This window comes from Ovis canadensis, chromosome 19, assembly GCF_042477335.2.
Source record: "Ovis canadensis isolate MfBH-ARS-UI-01 breed Bighorn chromosome 19, ARS-UI_OviCan_v2, whole genome shotgun sequence".
NCBI classification, from domain to species: domain Eukaryota; kingdom Metazoa; phylum Chordata; class Mammalia; order Artiodactyla; family Bovidae; genus Ovis; species Ovis canadensis.
Window position 1 is genome coordinate 53997779 of NC_091263.1, and position 19809 is coordinate 54017587.

At 41.6% G+C, this 19809-nt stretch overlaps 1 protein-coding gene across 4 annotated transcripts in view; it reads right to left on the minus strand.

The window, feature by feature from the left end:
• Nucleotides 1–19809, minus strand: part of PTPRG (protein tyrosine phosphatase receptor type G) — a 775419-nt gene that overhangs the window by 220791 nt on the left and 534819 nt on the right. For all 4 annotated transcript variants that reach the window (XM_069560453.1, XM_069560451.1, XM_069560452.1 and 1 more), the window contains exon 5: nucleotides 19118–19213. In XM_069560453.1, coding sequence (XP_069416554.1) covers nucleotides 19118–19213 — 96 coding nt within the window. The remainder of the gene's footprint in view (nucleotides 1–19117; nucleotides 19214–19809) is intronic.

The following is a 19809-nucleotide window of genomic DNA, read 5'->3' on the forward strand; positions in this document are numbered from 1 at the left end:
GCCCACCTCGAGGGCTGAGCAGAAACACTTTGAGGAACTGGCCTCACCCCAGGTCCACATTCCTGGGAAGAAATACCAGGGAGGTAGGGTTTCCAGGATGGTAGGAACGGATCCAACTGAGGTTGGCAAGACAGGAAAGGCCTCCAGAGCAGGAAGAATAGGTTCTGATCCCACCGTTTCCTATTAACGTTTGTGTGACTCAGGGCAAGTTACAAACTGTCTGTTCCTTAGTCTCATTTGTCAGTCAGTGATGCAAGTTCTTACTGCACAAGTCTGAGCATCAAAGAAAATAACAGGTATGGATTGGCCAGACAAACATATGACTTTCCTCCCTAATGTGATCAGTAACAGACAGTAAGCTGGAGGATGAAGACACAGAATGCACCCTAGCTCTATTCGCTTCTCCATTTCCTCCGGGCTCACCAGAAATGGGGATCTGTCCCAACATGGATTTATCCAGAAGGGCCCGGGGAGCAACTCTCTCTATTCCTTGGAACTCTGCTTCTAGTTCCCCTCTATAAGCCCCTGTCTAAGTTAGGGAAAGATGCAAAAGTCTTAAGTCACTCAGTCATGTCCGACTCTGCGATCTGTTAAGACTGTAGCCTGCCAGGCTCCTCTGTCCATGGAATACTCCAGGCAAGAATACTGGAGTGGGTTTCCATTTCCTTCTCCGTGGGATCGTTCTGACCTAGGGATCTAATCCGGATCTCCCACATTGCAGGTGGATTCCTTGTTGTCTGAGTTACCAGGGAAGCCTGCCCAAGTCAGGGAAGCTCCCCTAAATACAACTATTTGAAGAAAAGCAAGCTCAGCTGTTTTTCCTACACTGTCTTCCCAGTTCCCACAGCTACACCCCAGCCAGAGGGGAAGGCTGGGCTTCTGGTCTCCAGCTTTGAGCAGCCAGCCCAAGACAACAGTCCCAAGACCTTGCGCCTGGGTTAATGCATCAGCTTGGCCTTGCTCTGCCTACTCATCCTCTCCAGGTGGGGAGAAGCTTGTAGACTCATCTGATCCTCAGTTGCAGTCTCCTTCTATCTGCCTCATCGCTAACAACTCTTACACCTGAATTTCTTCTGGCACAAACTAGGAGGTAGGAGAGACGACTAGTCTCCTCTACACCTAGGAGATTATTGCCATCCTGGGTAATAGGATAAGGTGGAGTCACCCACAGACAACAACACTTCCTGAAACTGTTCATTATAAACTGAGAACACAATGCATGTGGGACTGGTGCTACCCTGGGATATGAGAGTTGGGGTGTCATCAGCAGAGAACATGCCCTGTTAAGGAGACTGTCAAGTAAGGCCCCAATGAATCATTAGCTGCCTAAGCAGGAATGCAGGGGGTGGGGGGAGGTGGGTGGTAGGGAGGACAATTCAGGGGACCCAAGGGAGTCCCAGAGACTTGACCAGTGGCTCAGTGGTAAAGAATTCTCCAGCACTGCAGAAGCAGCTGGAGATGAGGGTTTGATCAGGAAGATCCCCTGGAGGAGGGCATGGCAACCCACTCCAGTATTTCTGCCTAGAGAGTTCCGTGGCAAGAGGAGACTGGCGGGCTACCGTCTATAGGATTGCAAAGAGTCAGACTGAAGAGACGGAGCATGCACGCAAGGGAGTCCCGAGAGCCAGTCACTGGCTGCGCACTGCATCTAAGAATTATACATGAGCAAGGGCAGGGCCGAGGGCGGGGAGAAAGACTGCTGCTCAGACCACCGCCCAGACCAATGACATCTAAATTCTAGGAGGGGGCCCCAAATGCCAGGAGATTCACAGCTCTTTCAGTGATCCCACTGGGCAGTCACTGGGGAGGACAAGCTTCTGTGCTCCTGCCAGTCCCTGAGCTTGGCGAGGAAGAGGAAGAACAAACCGCAGATAAGAAGTCATGACCCCAATGCAGGGGACAACGCCTTTCCTCTCTCACACAATGTGGGTTCTTTACTCTTCCTTCCACATGACCACAGCTCTCGGTGACCGGTTTTTGTTACTGCATAAATGATGATACCTGCTACTGCCTAGATTACAACAGAAGCTCACATTTACTGAGAACCTACTCTGCACCACACACATGCTCGTTCCATCTGTTCTCATGAACACAGTCCTCACGGCAATCCTGAAAGGTAGGTCTCTTTTCATCTGTTCCATTGTCCAGATGAGAAAACAGAGAGGCAAAAAGGTGAAATTTACAACTACTGACTGAAGTTTACAACTACTGATGAGCTGGACTAGGACTGAATCAAGCCAGCGAAATCCAGAGTCTCTTTGCTTCATCAAGCAGACTCTCTCAAGTAGTGACTTCTGCTTGTGTTCAGTGCCTCTGAGGGCTTCCCAGGGGGCACTGGTGGTAAAGAATCCGCCCACCAATGCAGGAGACCCAAGAGATGTGGGTTCACTCCCTGGGTGGGGAAGATACCCTGGAGAAGGGCATGGTAACCCTCTCCAGTATTCTTGCCTGAGAACCCCATGAACAGAGGAGCCTGGCGAGCCACAGTCTATGGTATTAGAAAGACTCAGACCCAACTGAGTGACTGTGAGCACAGCACAATACGTCTGTGGTAAGCAGTGAGACTGTAACAGCAAACAAAGTAAGGTTCTTGTATTAAAGAGCTTACAGGTGTGTGTGTGTGTGTGTGAGCGTGCACACACACATCCATGTGTGTATGCACGGAGCCACGTCCTTGATAACACGTGACAGGGTCCACAGTTTATTCAATTCTCTGGACACCATGCTGCCCACAGTACATGGGACACCATGTGGACTCTGCAGCTTTGCAAAGGGAATAAACAAAGAAGGCAATGGAACAGCCACAGGAGAGGAGAGAGGGACATGCGTATGGGCTGATCACATCCCCTTGGACAAGGAGGAACAGAGAGTTAGAGCCGCAAAACGCAGATGACAAGCACCTCCCACTCACAACCCAATGAATGGAGCACAGTGACCATGGGGATGGATGAAACGGATTGCTAGCACAATCATTCTCATGCCATAGTATTAAGAAGCCTCCAGCAATCACATCATTACTGCTGGCAATGTCTCTAACCAAGCAGACAATAATAAAGGATCTCCAAAGAGAGGATACATTTCCAGTACAAATAAGGCCACATAAAGGATACCTGGTTTACATCTTTGACACTGGAGTGAAATTCACGCCTAGGAATTCAGCAGTCACTTGGGGGCAGAGCTGATGGGGGTCCTCTGACTTCCAAAGAGGACCCCCCACACACCATGTGCAGGCATCTGGGCCCATATCAACGTATTCCTTGTTTCTCCCCCAGCTGACTAGCTGCTCCAATTAAATTAATATTTATTTCACCATCCCAGGTGTTGGGAGTAATTACTTTAGCTCCTCTTTAAAGGAGTAAGAGAGATGTGTAGATGCTCCTTGAAGAAATTTGAATCTGGTTACCTCCTCCTGAATTATAGCACCAATAACAACACTTAGACTTCAGAACCTTGTCTCACAGTCGAGGTAATCAGAGAGCTCAAGCACCCTCCACGAAACACAAGGAGCCTGGGAAGATGCATATACTTGATGTGCCCAAAGCAGTATGACTATTTTAACGTATCTATTCTGGGCCAGGCTTCAGGGTACAGGGAAGCAATCATTCAGAGTACTCCCTTTTAGAAATGATACAAACGAACTCACTTTATAAAAGAGAAACAGACTCACAGACTAGAGAATAAACAAATCTATGGTTGCTGGGGAGCAGGGAGGGAAGGATGAGGGGAGTGGATAGTTAGGGAGTTTGGGACAGACGTGTACACCCTGCTACATTTAAAATGCTTAACCAAAAAGGACCTACTGTATAGCACAGGGTACTCTGCTAAATGTTATCTGGCAGCTTGGATTGGAGGGGGGCTTGAGGGGAGAATGGATACATGTATATGTATAGCTGAGTCCCTTCACTGTTCACCTGAAACTACCACAGCATTGTTAATTGGCTACACCCTAGTACAAAATAAAAAGTCTTCTTAAAAAAAGAACACAGTATTCCCTTTTATTTTAGCATCTGGACTCCAGTTGTTACTCATTATCAATATCATGTAAATGATTACTTACTTACAGTCATTGAAATATTACAAATTTTATAGAGCAGTTCAAATTCTGCTCCATAGCACTTTCCTAGACACGATTTTATTTGAAGCTCATAACAAATCAACAGGATAGCACTATCTCCATTTTATGGACAAAGAAATTGAGGCAGCGAGAGAAGGAATAGCTTTGTCCAAATGAGTAGGCCAGTGAGGGGAAAATCTAAATTTCAGGATAGAATTATCATTCCAAAATGCCAACCCTTACCACAAATTTTTTCCTCAACACTGATTTCACAATCAAAGGAAATCTAAACATCGGAGAAAAGTTCTGGAATCAGAAGCTCCTTCTCAGAGGACTGGCAGGAGCATTACAAGAGATAATGTATGCACAATGCTTGGCAGAACAGTCTCTTGACCAGGATCCACAACTGCCACCTGCTGCATTTATTTTTTGTTTGTTTATATTCATAGAGAATTGGAAATTGTAATTCTTTTTTAGAAGTCTTGGAATTTTACCCGTCCGAAGTACTTTAATGGGATGAGGACATCTTTCACCTGTACAACATAAAACAGAGAGGAACCAAAGCTTTAGGTTGACTGCCATTTAAAAAAAAGGAGGGTAGCCAGGTTGCCAAGTTCAGATGTGGCCCTAGACATTCGTTTCCTTTCCTGAACGATCTAGTAATTGACCGTGTGTTAGCTGCTTGCATTTCTGAGACATCTGGCACTAAACCTGATAATCAGTACTCAAAAAAAAAAAAAAAAAAAAGAGCTAGTGCCTGGCAGCCACCATTGGAGAGGTGCCTAAAAACAGAAATAATTCATTGAAACCTTATCAGAATGGTGCTCAAGGACGCCAAGCTGCTTGGGAAAACCCTCCAGAAAGTCAAGTAAGACCTCACAGATACAGATAAAAAAGACTCCGGAATGGAATTATCTAAGAGTCTAAACTGGGTATCACTTTAGAAATTGTTGCTGTTCAGTCACTAAGTTGTGTCTGACTCTTTGCCACCCCATGAACTGTAACACACTAGGCTCCTCTGTCCTCCAGTATCTCCCAGAGTTTGCTCAAATGTACGGGCATTGAGTCGGTAATGCTATCTAACCATCTTATCCTCTGCTGCCCCCTTCTTCTTTTGCCTTCAATCTTTCCCACCATCAAGGTCTTTCCCAATGACTCGGCTCTACGCATAAGGTGGCCAAAGCACTGGAGCTTCAGCTTCAGCATCAGTCCTTCCAATGAATATTCAGGGTTGATTTCTTTTAGGATTGACTGCTTTGATCTCCTTGCAGCCCAAGGGACTCTCAAGAGCCTTCTCCAGCACTACAATTCGAAAGCCTCAATTCTTTGGTGCTCACCTTCTTTATCCGCCTTTTTTATGGCTCAAGCTCCTTTGCCACAATAAGGCTGAGGTCCATGAAGAGGTCTCTAGAGACAGAGGTTTTTATTTCATTATATGTGGCTCACACTGATGTGATTTTAGGAGTGCTCCTCACCAAATCCATTTATATGATATGTAAGAGTTCTCTGTTAGAACCAAAAGATTGGTATCAAATGAATACTACATAAAATTGCTAGATATTATTCAGTTGATACACACAGATTGAGCAGCTCCTCTCACTGCAATGCAATCTATAATACTTATGTGTCTAATTAATGCTTTCTTAAGTAAGTTTCAGCTTACCTCAACTTTGGACAAATCCAGATGCCAAATAAGTGAGATCTAAATTAATTAACTCTATGATTTTATATGCAGCAACCTATGAATTTGCATGAACATAGAAATCATATAACTTAATACATATTCAGAGAACTCAAAGGACTGAGAAAAATAGAATCTGCTATATAAATGTGTTCAGGCAAGTCAATGTATAGGTATGTTTAGGACTCCCACAAAACCCAAAGCAGAGGAATTCAATGCTAATATCTTTCTCAAAAGACAGCTGCGGCTGCCGTTGCTGCTAAGTCACCTCAGTCATGTCCGACTCTGTGTGACCCCATAGACGGCAGCCCACCAGGCTCCCTCGTCCCTGGGATTCTCCAGGCAAGAACACTGGAGTGGGTTGCCATTTCCATCTCCAATGCATGAACGTGAAAAGTGACAGTGAAGTCGCTCAGTCGTGTCCAACTCCTAGTGACCCCATGGACTGCAGCCTAGCAGGCTCCTCCATCCATGGGATTTTCCAGGCAAGAGTACTGGAGTGGGGTGCCATTGCCTTCTCCGCAAAAGACAGCTAGGCAGTCCTAATAAAGAAACAAGGGGAATGTCACTCAGCCATAAAAAAAAAAAAATGAAATAATGCCATTTGCAGCAACATGGATGGACCTAGAGACTGTCACACTAAGTGAGAAAGTCAGACGAAGACAAGTATCATGTGATATTGCTTATATGTGGAATCAAAAAAAAAAGAATACAAATGAAGTGATCTACAAAATAGAAATAAGTTACAAATGTAGAAAACAAAATCACAGTTACCTGTAGATAAGGGGGACACTGGGATTGACACATATACACTACTGTATATAAAACAGATAACTAATAAGAGCCTATTATACAGCAGAGGGAACTGTACTCAGTGCTCTGAAACGGCCTATCAGGGAAAAGAATCTAAAAAAGAGTGGATATATGTGTACGTAAAACTGATTCACTTTGCTGTACAGCAGAAATTAACACAACATTGTAAATCAACTATACTTCAATAAAAAAATCATAGACACCCCAAATACTGTGTGTTTTACTATATCATATTTGGGTGCTTACTTGTTGCAAGTGAAAGATAGGAGGGTTAAAGTATTATGGAAGTTCTCCAAATAGTTTCTCTCACAAACCACAGGACTACATTCCTGAAAAATATCACAGTTGGCCAGATGGTATTACCAAGATCAAGATGACACAGGAAGAAGTGGATACTACAGAAATGAGGATAAGTCTCATATAAATAAAACTAAGTTTCTTCTTCATTTGTTACCACATCATGGAAAAATAGCTGAATTTCAACCAACTAAGAAGAGCTGTGCAAAACAGTTTGTCTTTACATTGAATCCCTGTGGTGTACCAGGCAAGTGCTTTGGGAGTATGGGTCAAAGGTATGGTCAAGTAAGGCAGATATTAGAATTTCCCTGGTGGTCCAGTGGCTAAGGCTCCACTTTCCTGATTCGGGGAGGCCCGGGTTCAGTCCCTAGTCAAGGAACTAGATCCCACATGCTGCAACTAAAGATCCCATATACTACAAATAAGACCCAGTGTAGCCAAATAAATACTAAAAGTTTTAAAAAAAGATAGGGCTCCTCTGGTGCTCCAGTGATTAAGAATCTGCGTTGCAAAGCAGAGGACACCAGTTTGTTCCCCAGTCCAGGAAGATCTCACATGCCGGAGGCAACTAGGCCCACGAAGCACTATTGAGCCCACATGCTACAACAACTGAAGTCCTCGCACCTAAAGCCCATGCTTTACAACAAGACAAGCCAGCGCGTCTCAACCAGAGAGGAGCCCCTGCCTTCCGCAACTAGAGAAAGCCTGTGCAGCAATGAAGATTCAGCACATTCCAGGAACCAAAAATATTAACAGAAGACAGGTAAGCCTCATCCAGAGCACACAAAGAACAAAAGCTCTGGGCTTCAGACAAGCGCACTTGTATCATATATATTAAGATCCTACAGACAAAGAAAACCAACAGCAGTTTTCATGTAAACCCTGAACTCAGAATTGCAAGCTTCTCATTTGGGCAACTCAATGCAGCAGCACCACAGGTGAGTAACAATCGGATTCACCCAGCTCAAGACGGTTCCTCACTCCTCTGAGACAATGCCGAGATGGCCAAAGAGTCAAAACCTTTTGAGAGAAGCCGTAACAGACCTCTGAAATAAAACCAGCGTTAACAGCTTTAAAATCCTGCCCTAGGAAAGTGCAGGGACCGTGGGAACAAGAGCATCCTGTGATTCACGGAGACATAGTCTCCTACAGCCTACACCAAGGGAGCTTCCTTGATCTCTCAGTTTTTCAAACCAGCTCCCACTGAAGTCTAGTTTCAAAGGCATTTGCACATGCTCTTAACCTTTGTTTACTTTTCTAGGTCTAAGTGAATGTACTATTAAATCGGTGCTTGTTTCACAAATCATTGCAGTGCCTGGGAACACATTTCCCCTGGGTTCTTTAATTTCTAGGGGCTGAGATGAGGTTGGAATACCTAGAAGCAGGGTTGATTCAAATTGCTCTACAGTGTTGGGTTGGTTTTTGCCCCACCAACAACACAAATCAGTCATAATTGTACATATATCCCCTCCCTTGTGAGCCTCCCTCCCTTCCCCACATTCCAGCACAGAGCACCAGGCTGGGCTCCCCATGTTATACAGTGACTACTCACTATACATTCTACACACGGTAGTGTATATATGTTGATGCTATTTTCTCCGTTCATCCCACTCTTTCCTTCCACCACTGTGTCCACAAGCCCGTTGTCTATATCTGCGTTTTCATTCCTTCCCTGCAAACAGGCATCTAAGCCTTTAAGTCTTATCTTAGAATCCAGTCAAACCCTGGTTGACCAGAGTCCTAGGGGACTTCTCAGGCATGGGATGATTTCGTTATTCTTACAGCCATCAGCTAGCAGAATAACCCAAGCAGCCTGGATAGCCCACATCTACTGAGAGCGAAACCCTCTGGTGTCCTCACGCAAAGCTGGGTTTCTCAATGTGAGCGCTGACATTTGGGCCAGATCAAACTGTGTTGTGAAGGGCTCTCTTGTGCACTGCAGAATTCCGAGCAGCAACCCTGGCTTCTGTCCACTAGATGCCAGTAGCACCACTACCCCAATGCGACACACGGAAGTGTCGCCAGACATGGTTTCAGGTCCTCTGGGGGGAAAACCCCCTGCACCCTTCCCTCAAAGAACCACTGCCATTAAAAAAGTTAATAAATGACTGTTCAAATCTTAACCCTGTTCACTCACAGTATCCTTATCTAACCATACCATTCATTCAATTCCCTTTATAGCCTTTTCATAAAAGGGAAAAGGCAGAAGAAAGAAAGCTGTCATCAAATCTATAAACTAATTACAGGCACAGAGTCTAAGGGAATTTAGAATGAGATCAAAGGTTTTAATTATGGGCAAAAAGAGTAAGGACAAAATTTTAAGTTAGGAGAAAATACCTTTCGGGTACCGGAAAAATTAAGAGAGGCTCCGAAGCACATATACATATATAATAACTGGTACCAATGATATACACTTCTTTCTCTACCCTCTCCAACAGAACAGCCAAATTTTCTGATTCAGTTTTACACAAAGAGCAAGACCCTGGAGATACCCTACTGCTGTTGAAATACTGACTCCAACATTTATTGGCTGATACGATGTTGAGTAATTTATACTGAAAAAAGTTCCATGCCTCACCTTGTACATCAGTAAAATGGATACAATAATACCTTGGGGGGGGGGGGGTCTCAGTAAAGATCACATGAATTAAGTCTGTGATAAACACTAACTTTTATTAGAAGTGCTTGCATTCTGTTTAGAAGCATCTTTTCAACTAGTTTACCTAGAGGAAAGAGAAGGAAAAGAAGAGAGTTGTCCTTCACTTCTAACCTTGGGATGCAAGATACTTTGTGTGTAGAGTGGTCCCAAGAGATCTAATTATTAATAGTTAAAGTATGTCTACTTCAGGGAAATCAGAGCTTAAGAAAAATCAGACAACTGGATTCACAGTAACAAAACTAGAATTCTTAGCTTAGTAGATTTCAAAGAGCTATGGGACCATGACCAACCACTTCACTCTCAGAAGCCAGTCTCTCTTCTGTCATTTTAATGGGATCACTATAGAGTTCCCAGTGTTTCATCTGAGACTACGACAATCAGATTCAGTGACTGGTCAAAATATCTAAATTCTAAAGTAAATGGTAGAATCTAAACTGTCATTTAGTGATGTACAGAGGCAAAGAACTTGGTGACTGTCCTTGAAGTGCAATATTTAATTAAAGAAGATTTTCACATGGTCTCTTTCAAAGTTTCTTAATTATGTAATGCTTCGCCAATTATAGTCCTCCATAATGTCCACTAAGAGGAAATTTGAATTACAGGCCATTTGCAGACAGGAGATGTACTGAAAACACCTCACAGGGCATAAATGCAATGTTGTACATCCACACATCTATTCCACGATTGCACCTGCACATTAACGATGACTCTGGCCTTCACGTAATGGTAGGTCTTGTGAAATCAATTAGCTGTTAAAAAAGTTTAATTGGAACATATGTATTTTAATTCTTGCGTGTATATTTAAAAAAAAAAAGTCTCTTAATTAGCCCAAAACATTCTGAAATTACACTTCTAGGCAATGTAGTGAAAGAACTGAACTTATAGCTGGATAAAACCAAGGATGTGGAAAATGTGAGAAGGATGATATTCAAACAGCAGCAACTGGAAAGGGATCAATTAGCAATCATATTAGTTTCCTTCAATTATTCCCAAAAGCAGTCTAAGGAAGAAGTTGTAAAAATCCATCACGAGTCCCTGACACAAATTCACTCAGTCTCTGACTCAAAAATAGTTTTTAGATTTTTTTTTTTTTTTTGCTGGGTGTTTGGTAGTGGGTTTAATATTTTTTTCCTCCTTTCCTTCTCACTCCTTCCTTTTCTCCTTCTTTCTCTTTCTCTTCTCCCTTCATTCTATGGAGTAGAGGCATTCATTTCACCTTGCCCACAGGTCCAGTCGTACGTTAAGGAAAAAAAAAAAGAAAATTATCTATAGCCATGATAGAAAATGTGCTGTTCATTAAAACAGAAAAACCATTTCTCAAGATGGGTAAAAAAAAAAAAAAAAAAACTGAAAAGGTGACTTTAGGTCACCATAAATAAAAAAGGGTGGTTTATACTCGTGTTGTGCTTTGTAGAAAAATGGGAGGAAAATGAAAAATGGAGGAAACTCCAGTTCTAAAACTCACAAATAGGAAATCCATACTCTTATAATTAAATATTTATCATTGTGAAATTATACAGATATATAAAGACATAATTCTTGTACTCTTTTCTCGATACTTTGTCTACTTAATTTGATCTGTCTTCCCCTACCTCCCAATGAAACAATGATGCTACTGGTAAAGCAAGGATTCAAAGGCCACCTCTTTTCAAAGCTTACAGTTACCTAACTACTCCGAGGGCAAGCTACAGTTCTGAGGATACCTTCGCCATGTTAATGAAGAAAGGCAGGAAGAAGGAGCTTAACATACTGAAAAAGGACTAAAATGAGTCAGCACAGCAGAGATACAGCAAGAGCAAGAAAAAGGACATACATACAGATGAAGTGGAATACAAAGAAACCAACCCTAGGAAGGAAATGCGCCAGAAAAAGAGTCGTGGTAGAATGGAAAAGAGCTAAACAATCCAAGAAAGCCTCTCTCTCCACCCATCATCTGCTGAGATAAAATCATTTCAGTGGGAAACTTTTTATTATTATTATTATTATTTTAATTGGCCATGACACTGCCTGTAGGGTCTTAGTTCCCCGACCACGGAATGGAATACCTACCTACCCGCCTACTATGGAAGTAGAGTCCTAATCACTGAACTGCCAGGGAATTTCCTGTGGGAAACTTCATAAGAACAACTTCAGACACAGATATATCCAGATATTCTTGGCACTAACACACTCCTTTAAGGCCTCTGAATGCACTGTACCTTTTAAGAAGTTTCAAGCCCTGATGCTTTTCCCAAATACATGCATAAGCAGAGATACAGTTGAGAGCAATGTTAGACCCAGTGGAGTCTCAGATTAGAACTGCCTTCTCAATTGATCAGCAGTCTGAGAATCCTCATGGTCAGCGTCCTTCACCATTTCAAAAGCCTTACACTTCTGTAAAACCATCACCTTTTTCAGCTGAAGCTTACGCAGTTACCTAGGCACATGCTTTTCCAAAACCCACATCATCAGTCTTGTGGTGGGATCCTAAAAGGCTTCCTGTAACTTAATCCTATCCACTACAAATATCCTGAGCAACAAGTGAGGTCAAGACATTGATGCAAGGGCTAGAGAAAGGCGGATGGTGAGACAGGAAGAAGAGGAACCAGACACGGACCTCCACCTCCAAAACTGTAGTCCAGTATTCTCAGGTCTTACACTTCCTCATGGGCTTTGCAGGTGACTCAGTAGTAAAGAATCCACTTGCCAAGAAGGAGATGTGGGTTTGATCCCTGAGAAGCAAAGATTCCCCTGAGAAGGAAAAGGCACCCCACTCCAATATTCTTGCCCAGAAAATTCCATGGACAGAGGAGCCTGGTGGCTACAGTCCATGGGGTTGCAAAAGAATCGGACACAACTGAATAACCAAACAACACTCCCTAATGCCTGTTTCTAATCACTTCTTCGCTACCAGGCTATCTCGTGCGCCTTTCCAGTCAAGACTCAGGACAGCCTGAATGTGTTTGCACTGAATTCACCTAAGTACTTGCACCACCAAGTCACAATGGGAGTCACCCACAAGAGGTGCACTTGATGAGTAAGCAGAGGCTCCCAGTCCTCCGTGAATTCACAATACAAAGTCAGAAGAAGCCGACTGATATCAGAGCGTGACTGGGAGATGGAGCGGTAAGAGAAGCAGTGCGTCAGAGGAAGGACAAATCACAGCTCCTTTGGTGGGGGGAGACCCAGGGAAGTGGAGAAAAAGCCTTCCTTGCCAGCCCTGGATGAGTCATCAAGAACTCCTCCCGCCTTCTTCACGTCTATAAATAATCCCAGGTGCTGCCATTTCACTTAATTACTAAGCCTCTCCAGATGGAGAAAAATAATTAAGCAGTCTGCACCACTGAGTGATATAAAGAATGGGTTAGCAACTCTGGAAACATTTGAGTTTTGAAGTTTGCTTTCAACTATGAAGGAAGGACAGACTGCTGCTGCTGCTGCTAAGCCGCTTCAGTCGTGTCTGACTCTGTGCAACCCCAGAGACGGCAGCCCACCAGGTCCACCATCCCTGGGATTCTCCAGGCAAGAACACTGCGCAAGAACACTGGAGTGGGTTGCCATGTCCTTCTCCAATGCATGAAAGTGAAAAGTGAAAGGGAAGTCGCTCAGTCATATCAGACTCTTCACGACCCCATGGACTGCAGCCTACCAGGCTTCTCCGTCCATGGGATTTTCCAGGCAAGAGTACTAGAGTGGGGTGCCATTGCCTTCTCCTAGGACAGAGTGAGGAAGACCCAAATGCATGAGCAACAGAACTTAGTGAAAATCCAATGACAGCAGTCAGTTTGTGGATAGAAATTTGAATAGGAAAAAAAAAAAAAAAAAACTTGTGCAAAGGAGCTCAATGCTCCCGGAAGAAGTAGGAGCTAGTATTAAATGAAAAAAGCTTCAATGGAGTTGCTGAAGACAATCTGTGAAAAAGAAGTACTATAAGACAACCTATAAATACATCAACTTATTTCTTAAATGTATAAGAAACATGCTATTGATTGGGCCCCTGGATGAAGACACGGTAAAAATTTTCTTTGTGTCTGATGCAAAGATTCAGAAGTGATTATACCCAACAAGGTCTAACAAAGAAGTTGAAAAGAAAACCACCTGAGGAAAGTTTCTAAATATAAATATAGATGCTTTTAAAGAATCATGCATTTATAATTCTGAAGTTCAATAGAATCAGGAAATACAAATAAAATTTCTGGCATTTAAATAACAATGGCAACTGGGTAGCAATACAAAGGAGACTCCTTCGCCATCACATATTCAAAGATAATCATGGGCTTCCTCAAAAGGAAAAAAAAAAAAACACAAAAATCAAACGTATAAAATCAAAATTTTACAAGCTGGGAATCCCAAACTTCTATAAGCAACAGATTGAAAGTCATTAAGACGGTTGCATGGTTCAAAGGCATTTTGATGCTCATGGGGATTATGGAGGAAACAGTTCAGAGAAATGATGAAGAAACAGATTGCAAGAAAGAAAAATCAAACCAGAACCCAATTTCAAGGGCAATGATAGAAGATTCTTGATCTAAAAAGCAATACAGGTCAAGTTAAACATAAGGTCACTCTGAGAATTGAGTAGTCTCTGCTCTATACAGAGTCCCTAACTTATAATTTTGATTTGATGATGCTGTGAAAGTGATACACCTCATTTTGAATTTTGGTCTTTTCCCAGGCTAGTGAGATGGTAAGATAAACTGTCTTCTGATGATAGGCAAGGCAGTGAGAGACAGCTTCCTGTCAGTCACATGATCACAGGGTAAATGACCAATACATATACAACCTTTCTGTATCAGATGACCCTTCCTTTTTTCCCTTTCAGTGTTCAGTAAATTCCATGAGACAATGAAAACTTCATGCTGTGCTATACTTTTGGTTAACAATAACAGGCTTTGTGTTAAGATAAACAGGTTCAATCATTGGCTAATGTAAGTATTCTAAGCATGTTTAAAGTAGGCTGGGCCAAGCTATGATGGTTCCACGTTCAGTAAGTTAGGTGTATTAAATGCATTTTCAACTTGCTACGTTTTAAACTTACAATGTTTACCAGGAGGAAACCTCAACTTGTCAAGGAAGATTTGTAACTTTACATCAAAATTAATTAAACCTTTTTGAGTTATTTTCAAAACACAGTATCATCAACAAATTGCCTAATCAGTCCACTGTCATTTCAACTGTCCTACAAACACAGGCTTTCATCCTTCTTCTTTAAAGAGATAACCCAATCGGTGTGTTATCCAAATATGAGAATACATTAAAGGAGCATTTTGATGACTTTTGGCTTTTTACATTTCTACAGGACTTCAAAACAGGCTAATAGATAAGATTAAACAGAAAATACTTATTTTTTGTACTAATAAATTAGCTAAACAAACATCTATTTATTCTCTTTGTGATTTAACAAGTATCTTCATGCCTCGCCTATTTCTTATTGTACCCTATTTTATTTAAAAAATCCTTTAAAATCAAACTTGACCCTTCCTTTCTCCTTTATCTTCCAGAGGGCCACTAGCCCAAAGGTGTGTGAACTGGAAAAGGGGTGTTCTTTCTCCAGATGCATTTAGTAACATGTGCTGGAAAACTGTACCATTCCACTCAGCAGTAGTTATCTATGGAATGAATGCGCCTTTTAGCACTGTATGGGCCAGAAAGCGCAAAACCTTGTGGGGCTGCCAGGATTTGCTCTGCTCTGTCCCTGGAAGCGATCCTTCCTCTACTGGTGTTCACACAAAGCACTCAGGGGAAACCTGCCTCACTCCATTTCAACACTGAGACTGACCTTCAATTCTGTCCGCAACCAAAGGATGTCAGGCACTATTCAAAGTTACTGGGGCCCAGGTTGGGGTCATGAAATCAAGATCATGCTGACAGTGAAGTCATGGAAACTGCTTAAGAGAATGGGTTATTACCATGGAAATTCACACCCCCTCCAAAGGAGACAGTCACTGCTCAGATCTCAATTGTTACATCATCATCAGGAAATCTTATGTTAAATATTCCATGTTTAACTGAAGAAAATAACTGTAAGCATGATGGAGCATCCATCATTATGTCCATAAGCTACAACAGGACCACCTGTGCTCAGCCAATATGTTCCCTGGTCGACCATGTGTCTGCTAGGTGTGTGTGCGCCTTGGTGTTTTGCAAACCACAGCAAAGGCAGTAAGAGAGCCAAAACTCCTGGGAGTAACAGGCAGAGGGTCAGGGGGAAAAAAAGAAACACAGATAACGAAAAATTGAAATTGTTGGGAAAATTATTCTAGCGTGTGGAGTAAGCTGGCATCAAAGCCACAGCATCTACATAGAACTTAGCCTTGCCTAGACACGTACTTGTAGGTCATTCATATCCTGTGATTCTCAACAATGAATCCTTGCATTTATGGAGCAGAGTACCAGAGCAGAGTACAGTCAATTCATGAGTAGGAGACCTTCTCCTCTCACCTCTTTCGAGCCATTATCACATGGGACTATGATCCACTTCTAGTGGGCAGGAGGTGACTACACTTATCACATCTATTTAACATAGTAAGTGATACCATACATGTCATCAAATCATTCCTGAGAGAATGATAAATACTTCTTTAAGACCAAAATGGAAGGTACTAGGTTTGAATTTGGAAATGTACACCAGATTTCCTTACCTGGGGGAGAAATACCAAAGTCTCAAATCAAGCATTCTTATTAGAAAGATTCAAAACACAAAGATCTCAAAATACAGGTTATAAAAAGACTGCCAAATTAAAACAGCAATAATATCATCTTTCCACTGCAATGACATAGTGTGAACTCAGATGTATAAACGTACACGTGGACTTACAAGGAAAACAAAAAAAGCAGCCCCACGCAGCTGCTATCAAAAAAAAAAACAACAACTATTCTATTTTTTATTATCTGTCCTCTATTTTGTGTCTATAGGACAGCAAGCCAAAACTTAGAGGACTAACCAGATGAAATACACATTATATTTCTTTGTATGTGAACGAGCACTTGAGTCCTGGAAATACTTTAAAAATTCAAACCTAGATTTCACACTGAGGTCTTTTGCTGGTTTTTAAACCTATGTGCCTCTCCTGCCCATACTCTAATTGGTCTTACATTTAAAAGACTTTCTAGAGCTGGAAAAATAGAAGCCTTTTGGGTAGAGCATGCTGTGAAATAGACTTTCTAGTACTCATAAATAACATTTTAAAATTTTATTTTCCTCTAAAAAAAAGGTGACCTATAAAGTATTAATAGAACTGGGTTGGGTGAGGCATGGGTGGGCATGACAGAAGAGGAGGAAAGGGTAGGTATGAAGGCAGGGCTGCAGGGGTAGAGATCCAGCAATACAAAAAACAGTGTGCTAAGAAGAGAGTGATGAAAAGGAAGGATAACTATGTAAGGGCAAGGGCTTCCCAGGGGGCACAGTGTAAAGAATCTGCCTGCCAATGCAAGAGATGCGAGAGACACAGGTTTGACCCCTGGGGCAGGAAGACCCCGAGGAGGAAATGGCAACCCACCCCAGTTTTCTAGCCTGGAAAATTCCATGGACAGAGAAGTCTGATGGGCTACAATTCAAGGGGCTGCAAGGAGCTGAACATGACTGAGAGCACACTCACACATACAAACAGTCTGAGAAGTTCAAGTAGCCTCAGTAATGCCAGAAACAAATCTATCACAGTTCAGATGCAGAAGGGGTTATGACAGAACCCACCTGAATTGCTAGCAGGGCTGTGCCCAGAATAGACCTCTGTTTATGCAGAGAAGACACATACACCATGGGGTCTCCATCTCATGAAACGGAAGTGGCTGGATATGGGTACATATTTTGTTCGGCATTTACCAAATTTCTACTATGTGCCAAAACCCACATTAGGGACTTCATTTAAAGACTACAGTCTTGATGCTGTACAAGTTGCCATCCTCATTTCACAGATCACAATGCTGTGGTTGAAAAGTTTAGAAATTCCCTAGTGGTCCAGGGGTAGGCCTCAGTGCTTTCAATGCCTAATGCATAGGCTTGATCCCTGGTCAGAGAACTAAGATGCTGTAAGCCACACGGTGTGGTCAAAAAATAAAAAGTTTAAACAACTACATCACCATTATGCAGTTAAGTGGAAAAGATGAGACTCAAATGCACGTATTTTTGACTCCGCCAAATAAGCTTTTAAAACACTAGGCTCTACTGTGATTCATGAAAATAATCAGGGGAAGAAATGCCTGGGAAAACAGTAGGAACAATGAGGAGATTATCATAAAACACAGTGTAAACAAAAAATTTCAAAATATTTCAGTATCACCCACAATGAGAAACACATTTCATATAATGACCCAATTGCTTGCATGTCTGTGTATGAGCAATGAAAAACCAAGTTCAAAGAAATTATTTACCCTTAGTATGTGTGGTACACTTGAATACTTTCTGTTCTGTATTATTCTATTTATTTTAAAAATGCTGGTCAAGACTCACTGAAATGACTTCATGGCGCACTACTAGGTCAGAAACCTTACTATGAAAATTAGCGTCATAACCAATGCTGTGGAACGCCACTCTCATTGTTTCGGAAGTTTGGATAGGATATTAGGCTTTTCAATTTTTCAAAAATCACATCCCCTTTGAGCCTTTATCCAAGAAAAGAAAGGGAGAGGGGTATTAAGAGAGAGAGACAAACAGTACAGAGAATTGTCCATTCTGTGTCACTCACTAAAAAGGGCAGTGAAATTAACACACTCCACACAAGAGTGGCTCCATCTCAATGACAAAGAAGCTTGCCTCAAAAGGCGGAGGTTAAAGACACATATTGAAGAAGGTTCTGATGTCTTTAATGTTCCTCTGAGTTGTCAGAAAGACATAATTTCCCCATGATGACTCACTGGTAAAAGGAACACTTGTTAAGTGGTCTTTAGGCAAATTGCAATACTGAAAGACAAGCCATATACCTCCTACTCAGATTACCTTCCCACACAAAAAAAAGCACCAGGTCTCCTCTAGGCTACTTGGTTAAGACACCCACTGATCAACACTAAGAAGCCTGGACAGCATTATCTATGGAAGGATGCAATGTTTCACTTCTAGATATGGAACCAACACATGAGCCAGGAAAACTCCTTAATACAAATACAACAAAAAAGAGAAAATGAGTCTGGGAGATCATAAACATACTAACTTGGAAACAGTCTCAATAAGAATTTTAGTTACCATGGGGATTTCTGGAGGGGAACGAGGAGGGAGAAATGAAGTCTCTTTAGAGAAATGACTGATGCGATTTATTAATCTACTTGCAAGTAATGTCAAATTTTAAAGTTGCTCCAAAGAAAACCACCTTTTTTTTAAACATCAGCTTCTTAATATGCTGAAGGAACCTGTTCAAAACGCTTCAGGAGTGAAGTAACTTAGATGATAAATGTGTTCTTCAATCTGTGCACCAGTCAAGTAGCAATAAAATCAGAATAATTCATGCAAAATTTTTCACTATGTTTCTAAACATACTTATTTACATTTTAAATCACACATTAGACAATATGAAATATCTTTCATTTAGACAGGTGTGAACTCGAAAACAGATGCATTCATTAAACATGGAACAATTCGGTGAATTAAAAAAAAAATACTCAAAGAACTCTGGTTGAAGTACTTGAGCCATTGTTAACTTACTTGAAAAAATATAGCCATAGCTCCGATGATTCTGTTTTCAGAAATGGCGGTTTGAAAGCTGTCAAAATCATCTGGATTGTAAAAGAAAATCTGCATCTGCAAAAAGAACAATAGAAAACATTAGGAGAATATACCAGGAAAACCTATGCAGAAGTAGAGAGAATAGTACAGTGTACTCAGATTCCCCAACATAATAAGATTTTGACCAATATACTCATCTATCCCTATTTCTCTTTGCTAAAGTATTTGACAGCAAACCCTAGACATTTTATCATTCTACCCCTACTTCAGTAGATATCAATAAAACACATGTCTTTTCACCTAACTATGATGACTTTAGGTCACACACAAAAATAACACCCAACATATTATTACCTAATACTCATGCCATGATGAACAGTCCCTACTAAGAAGCCAGATTTTAATGGAGTTAAAACATGCAAAGGTAGAAAACCAAAGCTGTGAGATTCAGTCCACAAGTTAAAATTTTAAAGGCTTAAATGGACACGTCTTTATAGACAAGTATCATTTTAATGATAAGAATTTGATGGGGGCTCTCAGCTTTAAGAAATAGCCAATAGGGGCTATTTTAGTCAATCCACAAAAATTTAATGGTAATGATGATAATACTACTCTGGATTTCACAGTCTGCAAAAAGGCATCCCCTTCCTGATCTCACTTAATCCATCTAA